This window comes from Glycine soja, chromosome 6 (assembly GCF_004193775.1).
Source record: "Glycine soja cultivar W05 chromosome 6, ASM419377v2, whole genome shotgun sequence".
Classification (NCBI taxonomy): Eukaryota; Viridiplantae; Streptophyta; class Magnoliopsida; order Fabales; family Fabaceae; genus Glycine; species Glycine soja.
Genome location: NC_041007.1, coordinates 17,563,712 through 17,578,049, shown reverse-complemented (window position 1 = coordinate 17,578,049; position 14,338 = coordinate 17,563,712). Strand labels below are relative to the sequence as shown.

The 14,338-nt window shown below is 32.7% G+C and overlaps 2 protein-coding genes across 2 annotated transcripts; one reads left to right on the top strand and one right to left on the bottom strand.

The window, feature by feature from the left end:
- The first annotated feature begins 5,287 nt into the window (after positions 1–5,287).
- On the top strand, positions 5,288–11,980 carry LOC114416564. The gene is made up of 3 exons (XM_028381469.1): positions 5,288–5,950; positions 9,812–11,329; positions 11,408–11,980. The coding sequence occupies exons 2-3, from the start codon at positions 10,447–10,449 to the stop codon at positions 11,872–11,874; spliced, it is 1,350 nt and encodes a 449-aa protein (XP_028237270.1). The 5' UTR covers positions 5,288–5,950; positions 9,812–10,446; the 3' UTR covers positions 11,875–11,980.
- An 860-nt stretch (positions 11,981–12,840) lies between these two features.
- Positions 12,841–14,023, bottom strand: LOC114414048. The gene is made up of 2 exons (XM_028378416.1): positions 13,639–14,023; positions 12,841–13,379 (listed from the first exon to the last, which is right to left on the bottom strand). The coding sequence occupies exons 1-2, from the start codon at positions 13,908–13,910 to the stop codon at positions 13,247–13,249; spliced, it is 405 nt and encodes a 134-aa protein (XP_028234217.1). The 5' UTR covers positions 13,911–14,023; the 3' UTR covers positions 12,841–13,246.
- Between the last annotated feature and the right edge of the window lie 315 nt (positions 14,024–14,338).

Here is a 14,338-nt window from a genome sequence, read left to right as displayed (position 1 = left end):
AGTTTGATTTTCTCAGTGCACTGCAGGATATGTAGGAGCGATGACAAACCCCTTGTCGACCTAAAAAACTAAAAAAACATAAAATTCCCCTTTTTTCGCTAAAAAATAAAAATTTGCTTTTTTTTCTAAATAAACAAAAAATATAATAAACATAACTCATGTTCTCAAGGAAAAATAAATAATTAAAAAGTCACTTTATTTTTAGTACACTCGATTAAAAGTTGTCGCCTTCATGACGGGTGCATAGGGTGCTAGCACCTTCCCCTCCATAAATGAATCTCAAATCCTTTTTCTCAAACCGTAGACCATTCTTTATATTTTTTGGTTTTTCCGACGTTTTCCTTGAATAAAGCGTTGGTGGCGACTTCCCTAGTTTTCCTTTTTGGAAGACCTCTTTTTATCTTTTTTATTGCCATCCTGCCGTGGCACATGTTGCGACATTATTATTGTTCAATTTTGACAAAATTTCACACAAATAATCTTGGTAATATGTAGATATAATTCAATGGTTGGATCGATAAAAATCTCATTCTATATCAAGTTATAAAATGGTGTAATAGTTGCTTAAGTTACATCGGTATTTCCTCCTCATATATATATATATATATATATATATATATATATATATATATATATATATATAAGTCAAAATCCCAACTATTTTCATAATATTGTTAAAAATGTTTTTTTTTTTCATTCCAAGTGTTTTTAAAAATTACCAAAAAGAGTTTTTTATCATTTACTTTGCTTAATCTTTGTTTAAATTATAATCCTATCACTTATATTTCAGTTTTCCAAATCAAATATATTTTTTGATAGCTTAGATAGTAATATTTGTGATTTTAGCTAAGTATCTGCAAGTACCTTGGTAGACATTCTATAACTACTTGCACGATTTGGTAGCTTGCCATACATGTAAAACATGCATCTTTTTGCATGTCTTTTGATGATGTTGGTAGATCGAAAGTCCACAAATCAATATGTATTCCCTCCTATCTCCTTTGCGCCTCCTTATTTTAGCGATGCATCGCCTGTTATGCCGTTTGTGCTTCTTTTGCTCTCTGCCTTTGTCCCCCATGACATAACTCATTCATGGTGGCCATGATTTGCTACAATGTCGGAGGATCAATTTCATGATTCTCTAGATGTATTTTGCGACAGTTTCATGGTCACTCGTATTGTCGTACAAGACTAAATAAAGGGCACATGGAAAAGTTTCATTGTGACCCCACGATGTGTGCCAATATGTTCTAGTATAAGTTTCCTTTGCTAAGGTTAGAAGTTGCCTACTCATAGCACTCTAGCATTTGTCTAACTTATCCTTCCTGGATCAAGCCTAGTTAGGTTTTATGCTTGTTGTCATGATCAAGTCATTTTTCAAGGTAGTTTCTCCTTATCGTGGATTAGTTGCCTTTCATTATCTTCAAGACAACCATCAAGGTAGTTAGATCAATGTATACTTGGTGAATGTTGGGGCAATTGCCCCCACTAACTTTTTCATTTTTCTTAATAAAATGTATTCATATAATTATAAATTGTTGTTATAGTTTGAAATACAATATAAAAAATCAATTCATAATATGAGTCTTGCTCCCACAAATTCATGTATATAAGTATTGCTTTCACATCATAATATTTTTGGATTCGCCATTGAAAATAATAGTACAGATTTTGAATCATATATGATTGCCTGTTAATGCTCCACCAATGCGGCCTTGGTGGGGGTGAACCCTTCCTTTGCCAACCGACTAGGAGTCTTCAAGATGCACTTTGTTGGCACTACTGCAAAAGTACTATTTAACGACGGTTAAATAGGGCTTTTAACGACGGTTCTAGACTGTCATTGTTTCCTGTGTCGTTAAAAGTAAAATATTTTTAACGACGGTTTTGAAAATACTATCATAAAAAACACAAGCTTTCTAAGATGGTTGATCCATAAAAAACCGTCGCTAAAAATATATTTTTTAAGTCAATTCTTACGATAACTATCTTAAAAATAACACTTTCTACGACGGTTACTATAAGAACCGTCTTAAAAAATCTTAGAAAATGTATATTCTTAAGACGGTTCTCATAAGAACTGACTTAGAAAGTCTATTTTCTAAGGCAGTTCATACATAAAAATCGTCGTAGAAAATAGTTTTTTTAAGTCGGTTCTTATGAGAACCGTCTTAGAAAGTCACTTTCAATATAACGATATTATGCGGGATTTTTCAGCAGCGCAGTTTTTGTAACTTTAGTCCCTTTTCATATGGCAAAGTAAAAAATTACTTATTGCAATAGTCCCTAACCACCTACTAGAAATTCAAAGTCTTGCATAAAAAAGGGACATCACATTCAATTTTTTAAGGCATAAACAAATACAAAATGATGCACACTGTCTTTAAACTGTGTTTCTTTCCTCAGCCTCTACGAGCTTCCTCAGTCGCTTAATCCTTTCATCTGAATCCATACATTCTCTCTGCATCATATGAGACATTAATAAGTTAGCTGATTTTCTCTTCTATTCCTTGTTATGCATGTGTACAAAATTGAATTTAACAAAAATATTAAGAGAGAATGCTACATAAATTTGTTTGATAAACTTTGTTAAGCCTTAAGGGTGGGTGTCAGATATGTTCAGATATGTTCAAGTGGTGAATAATAAAAAATATATTACTATCAAGTAACATCATCATATACATATCAAAGGATATTTTTCAACATAAGAAACTCTATACTAAAAGAATAATTACATAACTAAGTTTCTCAAAAGTAATAAGCCAAAGACATTAATTTTTAATTTACAAAACATAACATCTACATTAATTTTGCTCTTCTTGGATTTTTTTTTAGGTTATAATTTTACAAGCCTTGGTGAATAAAAAAAATAAAAGTTTACGAACTCCCTCCATTAAAAAAATTAGTTAACATCATATAACTTTATTAATTAAATTGAAATAGAATATCAAATAAATAAAGAATATTTTGGAAATATTTTTATTAAATAGAGTGAAATCAATTGAAATTTATTTATATTTAAAACTAATAAACACAATTTTTCTTATATTGAAGATTAAAAGAGAGTTGTTAAATAGTTTTTTTCATGTGCACTGGTGCATGGATGTTTATTATGTACTATTAATTAAATATTTAAACTAACACTAGAATACGTTTATAAAAAAAATTAATTATCTTATATAATTATTAATTTAAATTATATTTTAATTTTATACTAGTTATAATTGCTCGTACTTAAAAGTATATTTATTAATTAAAAAAGAGTAGGAAATATTTTAGAAGAATGAAAATCTTGATAAGACAAGTTATGTTACTGCAAAAATAATTCAGAAGAATAAATAATGAATACATAAGAGATGTGATTAAAAAAACGGCAAAAATGAAATAGGAGATTGAAGAAAGTGTAAATATATATTTATAATAACAAAAAAATGTATTATTTAATATAATAAGAAATAAAAATTAAAACATGTGTAACATACTTATAAAGAAATCATGGTTATTTTATAGATTAAATATGTTTTTGTATCTTAAAAAAATGACATTGGCTACACTACATAGTTATAATATAAATTTTTTCATAGTTATAATATAAAGTATAAAGTTAAAAAAAATGGGGCTGAAATGACACTGGCACTGGCACACTACACCGTTATAATATAAAGTATAAAGTTAAAAAAAAAGTATAAAATTAATTTAAAATTAACATAAAACAAAACTTCTAATCATAATTATGTTATGAAATGCTAAATATAGTGTGGATTTCAAGTATACAGCCAAGAAGGAACTGGATTTCGAGTATACAGCCACATATAATCTTCCCTGATGTGACAAGAAAAGACCCAAAGCCTGAAATTTTCTTTTTATGTGCTTACCTAACTTCTAGTGGTAGAATTCAAAAGAAAAGAAAACTATCAATGTACCTTTCCAATTTTTGTATCCACAACATTTCAAATATGCAGGCCAGGGAGAGCTATAGCCCTGAGATAATCGCATTCCTGTGAAGATAAAATAATTTTAATACACTTGTATGCCCATCATCAGGGAGAGCTATAGCCCTGGGATATAACCCCATGACTTTTCAGGTAGTGCTGCAAGAAATTATAAGTAAAAAGAAACATGTAAAATACCAGACACTACCAACAGATAACAGAGCCCTCGTTTTCATGAGAAATAAATGTCCAATGCGTAAAAGAAAATGAAATTCAATATTCAATTTGAACTCACAAGGTGGTTTTGGACGCTCAGTACAAGACTTCCATCCTTGGAAAGCCAGGGAGACCAGAGATTAGTTTGGAGTTCAACTGACTGAAAGAATAAATAAACAATTGGTAATCTTAAAACAACTAGAGACACAAAAAGCATGCCAACTCAACCTAATTTTTTTAACATTTAAATAAAATTATCATTATAATTATGAATTGATTAACGTGCATTCTTCACTCATTGTTTGGCATTGCAAGGCACCCTCTAGCAAATCCACGTGCATAGGCCCCGAAGCATTCCACTCCTGCAATGGTAATTCATTGATTTCAAAGTAAAATCAATCTTCTTTTTTTAATTTCTCACAGAGAAGTCACATTTAATTTGACAAATTTAAGGAACGAAAAAATAAAAATAAAAAAGAAAATTTATATTGCTTGTGCAGACACGTAATATTGCTTGGAGATTTATATTACAGGATTTCTCTACCGGAAGAAACAACACGTTTAGTTGTTGAAAAAATGATAATTGTGTTTATTGTATGAATAAAATATTGCTTCTTTGGCTTTCTCATGACTATGAAGTAAATATAAATTCGAGTAGTCAATTTCATCTATCCCATAAATATGTCCATAAGATTCAACAAGTTTATTTGAATTCTATATATGTACCTTTTCCAAGTGTGAGCCTAATAATTTATAATGGGAATTCGTTGCAGGCTCAAGATCACTTGCTGAAGGGTTTGGGCCATGAGAATGTGATCCTAAGTATACAATATAAGACTGCAACAAAGAAAAGACAACTTAAAAAACCATTGAAATTTATAAGCATAACTGGCACAAGCAAGAAATACCAAAGAAGCAACAATGAGATAAGGTGTAAAACAGAGAAACCCATTATGGGCCCGTTTGGATGTGGCCCAGAAGATCTTTTATCATCTTATCTATTGAAAAAAGATCTTTTTTATTTTTTAAGAGTGTTTGGTTATTATTATTTTTTTTAGCTTTTACAAAAGCAAAAGCTCTCACTAGATCTTTCTCTTAAGCTCTGATTTCCAGCTTCTCAAATCTCCTTTTCGGGAAGTTGATCCCAAAATAAGGCTTGGACAATAATGTTCTCAAGAAAATTTCAAAATGACAAGCATACCCTCCTCATTTTTCTGAACCCTAAAATTTTCTCTCGTTCCTGAGAACGGCCGTGCTGTGCCTTCCTCGAAATTTTTCTCCCATGCTTCCGATCTCCTTCGTCATCTCTTCCGATCATCCTTGGTCATCTCTTCCGATCATCCTTCGTCATTTTTTCTTCTTCCTTTGTTAGCATCACATGTTTTTTTCTTCGTCATTCTTTTTCTTCTTCCTTCGTCACTTTTTCTTCTTCCTTTGTATGTTTTTGTTTGTTTCGTTAAGCTTGTGAAATGTCTCTCAATCAAGTTCCTGTGAAAAGAAAGAAAGCAGAATGGTGTGATAAAAATACTGAGATTATGTTGAAAGTGTGCATAGAAGAGGTGAATGCTGGAAATAAACCTCACAACCACTTCACTAAGCTTGGTTGGGCAAATATTGCAGAAAAGTTCAATAAGGCAACAAATTTGAGATATGAATATAAGCAATTCAGAAATAGGTGAGATTCTTTGAAAAAGGAATGGCAATTATGGGCTAAGCTTATTGGGAAGGACACAGGTCTTGGCTGGGATGGGGAGAAGAAAACCATTGCAACTAGTGATGAATGGTGGGAAGCCAAAATTCAGGTATGTGTTATTCAACGAAAACCATTGCAGCCTTCTTTTGTTCTTTTGTTTTTTATGTGTGATTCTTGATTTTGATTTTGATTTTTATGTGTGATTCTTGATTTTGATTTTTATGTGTTATTCAACGAAAACCATTGCAACCAGTGTAGTGACAAGAAAACTGAGGTAGAACCAACCTCGCCTATTATTTATTTTGATTTTTGTTAAATAGATATACATATCATTGAAGAATAGTTGCTCAATATACTAGTGCTGGAACTTACACTTTTGTCAGTTTGGGAATAAATAGAAGGGTATATTCAATTTTCTAGCTGTGATTTCTTTGCCTGAATGTGTATGCAAGGACAAAACAGAAGAAGCAAGTAAAATCAAATATATTTGACTGATGAATTGTCTATATGACTTATGAACTAATCAGCAAAATGATTGGAAAAGTAAACTATTTTCTCCTCTTGAAATCCTCATCCGAATCCACACTCTTGAGTCTTCTGTGTTCCACAATCCAGAAGAATGAAGTGAAATTTATTGTATTAAACTTCAATTGTTTTCTGATTGAGAGTTGTGTATCTCCATCTCTCCTTCTCCACAAAATCAGCATCAAGGAACCTGGCAACAAAAGTCCATAGTTTATATACATCTTCAAAATTAGCCAAGAAGCTTAATGCAGCAGTAACCATAGTTACTCCTAGCTCATCTGTATCTTTCTTCTTGTTGGTGGTAACTCCTTGGACTCTTCCTTCTTTTGTTTGTAGAACTTTCCCCTTGTCTTCTGCATACTTATCTGCAAACCAAACATGATGGAGAAATCCATAGCTGAGAGACATATTGTTCCTATCAGCAAGCTTCTGTACAAGGACAGGCTCAACCTTTTCACCTTTCCAATCAAACACATTGAAAGCCAAAGCAGGTCCCCTATCAAATTTCACCTTAGGACCATAAATCTTGACTAGGGGAACCCCTTCTGCATTAGGGTGCTTCAGCTTCATCATGGAGTTCACCAGCCAATTTATAAGGTACCTCGTTCTATTGGTGATCATTATCAATCCCAAAGAGTCCACTTGATCCAAACACCTGCACTCAATGTTAAACCCCCCATTCTCACCACTATCTTGTGCTTTCTTACTTTAAAGGTTCTCAACTGGTCATTTTGCTTCCACACTTCCAGAACCTTCTTTTGGTTTTGCAGGTGCTGCTATGTGCCTTGGCTCCTCTCTTATCTGAGCAACTAATCATTGCTTCCACTGCCTCATTCTCATAGTCATAAACTGTCAGAAGCTTCTTGCTAGATTGGAATGGATATGAGTCTGCCACAAGCTTGAAAGCTGAGGTTCTGTTTGCTGTGAAAACCATGTAGTCATTGTCATAAATGTTGAGGAACTTCATTATTCTTCTCCTCATTGCAGACTCAAATGCATCGCACAAGACTAAGGATATTCCCAGCACATCCTCTGCTCAACAAAGAAAGTGGTCCATCCTCTGCCTTTAGTCTCACAACTAATGCACTTTTACTGTGAGATTGGTACCACAAATTTTTCTTCTGAAATTCCATGCATTTAATTTTAATCAGCAAACATGTCTCTGCATAAACAGAACAAGCAATGAAATGTGAGTCTGTGACAGAAAATTCCATCCATGTGAAAGGCATAATTCTTCTCTATTCCTTTTCTAAGTTAAGAATATGCTGGCAGTGAATACCTATTCCAGAACTATGTCCATTCTCAATGTCATGGTTGAAAAATCAACCCCCCTTCTTCTTTTTTTCACAAGTGACGCATTACCAAATTCTGAAATGACAAGTCTAATGATATTGTGATCTGCTTTCAAAAATCAATGTGATCTTTCCATTCAAATGACTAAATGTATTAGTGGTTGCTGAGATCATATGGCTTGTGTAGTATACTGAGTAACCAGTGCAGTTGACACTTTGAAATTCCATTTAGAAATTGAAATTTAGATGCAAGTTGTTTAAGTGCTTTTCGTGCTATTGTCTAATTAGAATTGGAATTTAGATTATTGAAATTAAATTCTAATTTTGATTTGAAAATAATAGTAAAGATATTCAAGAAACTGCGTCTAAATTTTGTGGACAGTGTCACAGTGATATGGTGCTTTATGTGGGTGTTTAATTTTTCGTATAAGAGAGGTCAGGCGTGCCTTATGTTATGTTTGTGTATATCTTAGGTCTAAGAGCATTGTTAGTTTAGGTGAAAAAATGAGATGAAGACCGTTCTGTTTGATGTTATTGAATTTAGCAATACCATCAAGCACCAACTCAGGAGATTAGAACGTAGTTCTATGCTACTATATTTGAAAAATGTGAACTCCTGTACCTTTTTTGTGTTCATTGTTCATATAAGTCAAAGATTGCATCTTGCTGCTTGTAGCAAGAACCAGCACAGGGTTCACACTGAGTCCATGTAAGATCACTACCTGTGTCAAAAATGAGTGACAAGTCCCTCTTGGGTGTACCAAGACCAACAACAACAAAATAGTTTCCAGACCCAAAATGGCTATCAGACTTGGTGGGTAGGGTAGTTGAATCCAATTCCTTCACACTATTTTCTCAACCCAAATTCTTAGAGAGCCTGGAGTGAATATACTTTACCTTTTCATTGTCTAGGTTCATAATATCATTGTGTGATATTGTAGCCTCTGCATTGCCATTATGATGAAGTCTGAAAGGTTGAGTCGTTCAGGTGCTTAACACATTTTAAGGAAATGCAGACTTGCTTATGCTCATAAAAAGGACAGGTCTAAGGGTGCAGGTTTCCCTGTAAAGTTCTCATCATCGTCATAAAGTTTTTTTTTTAAATTTAAAAATAACAAATAATAATAATTTAAATCCTTTCTCCTTCGCCATCTCTCATTTCTACCTTCTACAGCTCTGCAACATGATGTCTAATCTAAATGGTGTAGGTATAGCTAATTAGTTATAGGTATATATGAGTTGGCTTACCACCTCTCCTTTCTCTGTTTTGCCTTTGTAAGCTATTACATTGTTATTTGTATCTTTCCAATAGTTAAATGTTAATACAACGATTTGATTGATAATTGATTTATCATGTCTAGTGTGATAGTGTCGATAGTGGGATTGAATTATTCATAACTAACAAAGTTCAAGTCCTTTTTTTATATTTTATAAATAGGAAATCTAAAATTAACATATTAGCAATTAAGCATACGTTTAACTATTTCTTACCATATTATGAAATCAAACAAAATATGAATGCCTTGTTGTTACTTGTGGTACGTAGGCCAATAAGACCTTCCAAGCTGTAAAAGTTGTTTCCTTTTTTTCTTCAGTAGCACTCTTTGGTTCCAATCCTGTTATCCTCCTAAGCAGATTTCAGAAAAGTATTATAAATGTTAAACACGTTATAGAAAACTTTAAATATTATATTATAAACTTTAAATGTTAAACACGTTATAGAAAACTTTATTAATAGAAATGAAAGAAATTTATTATAAATGTTAAACACGTTATAGAAAACACGTTATAGAAAACTTTAAATTAATAAAAAGTTTATTACATTTATTGTTGCACCTAATTAAATTATTTTGCTTACTTGTACTGACTAGTGACTCCTCTCCATTTCTTATTCTTTTATTCTTTTGGTCAATTCAACTTGTCCTTTTTTTTAATAGTGATTATTCGTGATAACACTTGAAGGTCACCAAATTGATTATCTAAATAGGCACAAATACTGCAGAACACAAGTTCTGTCAGCTAGAAAGTTGGTTTTGCTTAATTTAAATTATATAGGAATGTCAACCTTACCAAATATATTATAATGAGATTGATTTTTATCTCTTAATTCTCATGCTAAATATATATTATAATTCTTATTTTTTATTTTATAGGAGGATCCTGAAGTAGCAAAGTTTAGAGAGCAAGGCCTCAAATTTTTACCTGAGATGGAATTCCTTTTTAAAGGTACTATTGCTACTGGTTTTGCAGCATATGCACCATCTGAACATTCAAGACAATATGAAGGATTCAACACAAGAACAGAAGAGACAAATGATAACATTGATGATAACACTGGCATGGAAGTGAATGAGCCTGAGATAGACACGACAACTCAGAACACGTCTTCGGCAAAGGAAAATGGACAGAGGAAGAGAGGGTGATAAAAGAATTGGGGTTGCTGCCAAGCTTTCCTCACAATTAGATCGTATTATTCAAACATTTGAATCTAGTGTATCTGCTCAAGACCCAACTAGCATTACTACATGTGTAGCAAAGTTGAAAGATCTACCAGGACTTGAGCGTGGGAGTGAACTATTTTACAAAGCCACTAAACTTATGAAAAAAAGGGCAAACAGGATCACCTTTGTTGCTTTAGAAGAGCCTGAGCTACAACTTGGATGGATCAAGTCTGAAACTTAAGCACAAATTCCTTAGTTTCTCCTCTATTTGATATCATTGACACTTGCTAGTTTTGCTTGGTTATGAACCTTGGTTGTGTTATGGATCTTAGTTTTTAATTTCAGTTATGTCATGGATCTTTGATTTTAATTTTGGTTATGTTATGGATATTAGTTATGGTTTGGCTCTTGATTTTTTTATTTTCAGTTGTGTTATGATTTTTTTTTCCTTCTACAGGATGTCTTCATCATTATCATCAAATGACTCATCACTATCATCAAATGACTCTTCATCTGACGATGACGATCACATTACGAAGAACAAAGTGTTGATGTTTGCTGTAGCTAATGTTACCAATTACTTCATGAAGTATGTTGTGAAAAATCCATGTAGAGATTCAAGCATGACAGGCCATCGTTGGGTATCTGAAATTCTAAATGGTCATCCAATACGTTGTTATCAGATGTTTAGAATGAAGAAACTTGTCTTTCTTGAATTATGTGATATCTTGGAAACCAAGTACAACTTAAAGAAAACTCGAAATGTCAGCATTTATGAGCAAGTTGGCTTGTTTTTATACATGTTGAGTCAACCAGGTTCTGTTCGTAATTGTGAGGAAAGATTTCAACATTCAGGTGAAACAATATCTAGACATTTCCATAATGTCTTAGAAGCTGTGTGTATGTTTGCAAAGGATATAATTAAGCCTGTTGATCCATCATTTAGGGATACTCCTGATGAGATTCTAAAAGATGCCAGATATCGCCCTTACTTTAGGGATTGTATTGGTGCAATAGATGATACTCACATACGAGTTTGTATTCCCTCTCATCTACAAGGAGTCTATATTGGTCGGAAAGGCTACACTACCACTAATGTCATGGTTGTTTGTGACTTTAGCATGTGTTTTACTTTTGTTTGGGCAGGTTGGGAAGGTTCTGCACATGATACTAAGATATTTATGGAGGCTTTACGTAAGCCTGCATTGCATTTTCCACATCCTCCTCAAGGTACTTAAAATTTATATATTATAAATATGTATCTTTATAATTTTGTGTCCTAACATGCTCTATTGTTTTATTCTTTAGGTAAATATTATCTTGTTGATTCTGGTTACCCTACTTTTATGGGTTTTCTAGGACCATACAAGAAAACTAGGTATCATCTCCCGCAATTTAGAATTGGGCCTAGAATCAGGGGAAGAGTTGAAGTTTTTAATTATTATCATTCGAGTCTTCGAAGTACAATTGAATGTGCATTTGGTTTATGTAAAGCAAGATGGAAGATATTGGGTAATATGCCACCTTTTGCTTTGAAGACACAAAACCAAATCATTGTTGCTTGCATGGCTATACATAACTTCATTCAAAGAAATGACAAGAGTGATGGAGAATTTGATTCGCTAGATGAAGATAATGAAGATATAGATAGTGATGAGGATGAAAGTGAAGTTGGTCATAGTACTATAACATGGGAAGAACTGGATGCTCAAAGTACTCTACAAATGGAACGATTTAGAGAATCTCTGAAGAATATGTTTCCAACACGTATTTAATTTCTTTATTTTTTAATACTACAAGGTTGCATGTTTATGGTATGGGTACATTTGAACAATTTTATATTGAAAGACATTATTGATCGTATTATTACCAGGTTAATGATATTTTATATTTTGTTATAAATTATAATTACATAGATAATAATTAAATTATAAACTAGAATGTATGTGACAACATTACTAAAACAATAAATTAATTAGATTTTAAATACGAAAAGTAATTATGTAGAAAGGCGTATAATTATATTTTTATGAGATACATTTATTTTATTTTTATAAAAATAATTATTTTTTAATCAAAATTTCTAGAAAATATATAACAATATTTTAAATATAATGATAAAGTTAAAATATTTTTATAAATGAAATAGAAGAAAAAAATAATTTTTATTATTTTTAATAATATTTAATTATTTAAGGCATTTAATAATTATATAATAATGTTTAAGTATTTAATTATTAGTTTTAATAATGTCAAAGCATATAATATCGTTTTTGGTAATTTTAATTATGCAAAAGATCTTCTACAATTTCATCCAAACACCATATTAATTTAAATAAGCACTTAAGAGTTTATCATCCAAACATCAAATTAACTTATGTAAAAGTAACTTTTCAGATAAGAGCCTTTTGAATAAGTTCTTTCTCTATAAGGTCTTTTACAATAATGTATCCAAACAAGCCCTATATGTTCCTCAGTTCCTCTATGTGATGTGTCAACTTGAAGCTATGCTTTCACCTGCATATAGTTTCACTTGTTCTTGAAGTGATAAGTCAACAATGTGATAGAATTGGACTTCATTATGAAAGCAACATCGAACACAATCAATCAATCATGTAGGGAAACAAACTTTCAAAATCACTCTTCATGAATGACTAAATCTTCAAAGTAAATAATTAGAAAATAATAAATTTAATTTTCAGATATTAAAGTAATAACCTTATCATGGGAGTACGCATGTATGATGCAAATTATTGTTGTAAATATAGCTCAAACAGTTTTGGGAAATAGATTGCTCACTTGGTATTTGTAACGGGCACATTTGTAAGCCCAAACAATTAATAAACTTGTTCTAAGCCCAAATAAATTAAAATCATAATTAAGTAGGGACCAAACAGAAAGAAAAGAAAAGCTATATATCTTGCTAATTTAAAAGTAAGTTTAATCATCAACAATTTCCTCACTGTCTACAGAAGCGAAAATAAGTTGGGGTTCTTTCGTTCCAACTCCACACGTTCCATCAATTGCATTGTTCCTCCCCAACGGCTTTAATGCCAAATGAGCCACCTTCTGCTTTGATATCATCATCGCCCAAAACATCAGACCCTGCATATATAGTGAATAAGGGATTGAGAGAATGCAAAGAACCTACGTAGAGTTTGGAAGGAGCAGAAGGCATGGTATAGTGTGTGTTGTGTCTTCTGCTTTCACTTCCAACTCATTTTGTGGTAGCACAACGATGCAATGACACTTCTCAAGCTTTGAGGCCCAAGTTATTTTCCTGAAAAGTAAAAAAAAAAAAAACACTAAAACTAAGGAACAATTTCTTAATTACCAACTTTTTATTAGTTCATGCATTTTGTCGAACAACTAGTTAGCGAGAGCAAAACAACCCGCATAGCAGCAAACAAATTGTATTTCAAAGCCAGTAACAACTCAAGGCTAAAACAAGAAGGATACTTCAGGGAAACATCAGAAGAATACCCAATAGAAGACGTGTTCTTTATACAATAATTACAGAGAAAATTAAGATGGATTACCAATTGAAGTTTGCCTTTGTTAACAGTTCAGTGCCCAACGGCTTGCAAACCACCATGGCAGAGAAGAGTTGTCCGTCGTCACACAACGGTTGCCCTCGCACCAGACCAAGGAGACGCCGACCTGCAGCTTGGCCATGTCTCTCCTCGGAGAGACCAATGTCGTAGACCAATGCCTGCGTCACCTGGATCTTCCAACTGACCCGAGAGATCGACCACAAGTCCGACGGCAAGACCATTCGGTGGCTCTTGGAGCACGCCGAGTCGGCTATCATCAAGGCCACCGGCACGTTCAAAATATCAACCAGCTCATCCAACGAGAAAGAAGCCGCCTCAAACAAGAAGTGGAAATGCCCCTCAAGAGTTCGAGAGATCGCGGTTTAGCTGCTGCGCGTGGATGACCACTCATATTTAGGGCTAGCTACTACGCTTTTAATTTAATTAAATTCAATTGAGATAACGACGTTTTTTTAAAAAAACCCGTCGTTATTTTCTATGACCAACACACATTCTAAGACGGTTATTGATAACCGTCTTAGAATGTACATCATAAAACAAGATAATTACAAAAATGTCATTAACTCGTTTTCTAAGGCGGTTCCAAAGGAACCGTCGTAAAATTGCTGTCGTAAAAACATCTTTTTCTAGTAGTGTGGCCAACAGACATGGAGGGTACAAAATATATTGCTTAGAATGTTATCAT

Bases quoted from the DNA above. Each gene is read 5' to 3' on its own strand.
- LOC114416564 (XM_028381469.1), top strand. From the start codon at position 10,447: ATGTCATGGATCTTTGATTTTAATTTTGGTTATGTTATGGATATTAGT. The intron at 11,330-11,407 runs GTACTTAAAATT...TTTATTCTTTAG, and splicing joins TTTTCCACATCCTCCTCAAG to GTAAATATTATCTTGTTGAT.
- LOC114414048 (XM_028378416.1), bottom strand. From the start codon at position 13,910: ATGATAGCCGACTCGGCGTGCTCCAAGAGCCACCGAATGGTCTTGCCG. The intron at 13,380-13,638 runs GTAATCCATCTT...TTTACTTTTCAG, and splicing joins ACAAAGGCAAACTTCAATTG to GAAAATAACTTGGGCCTCAA.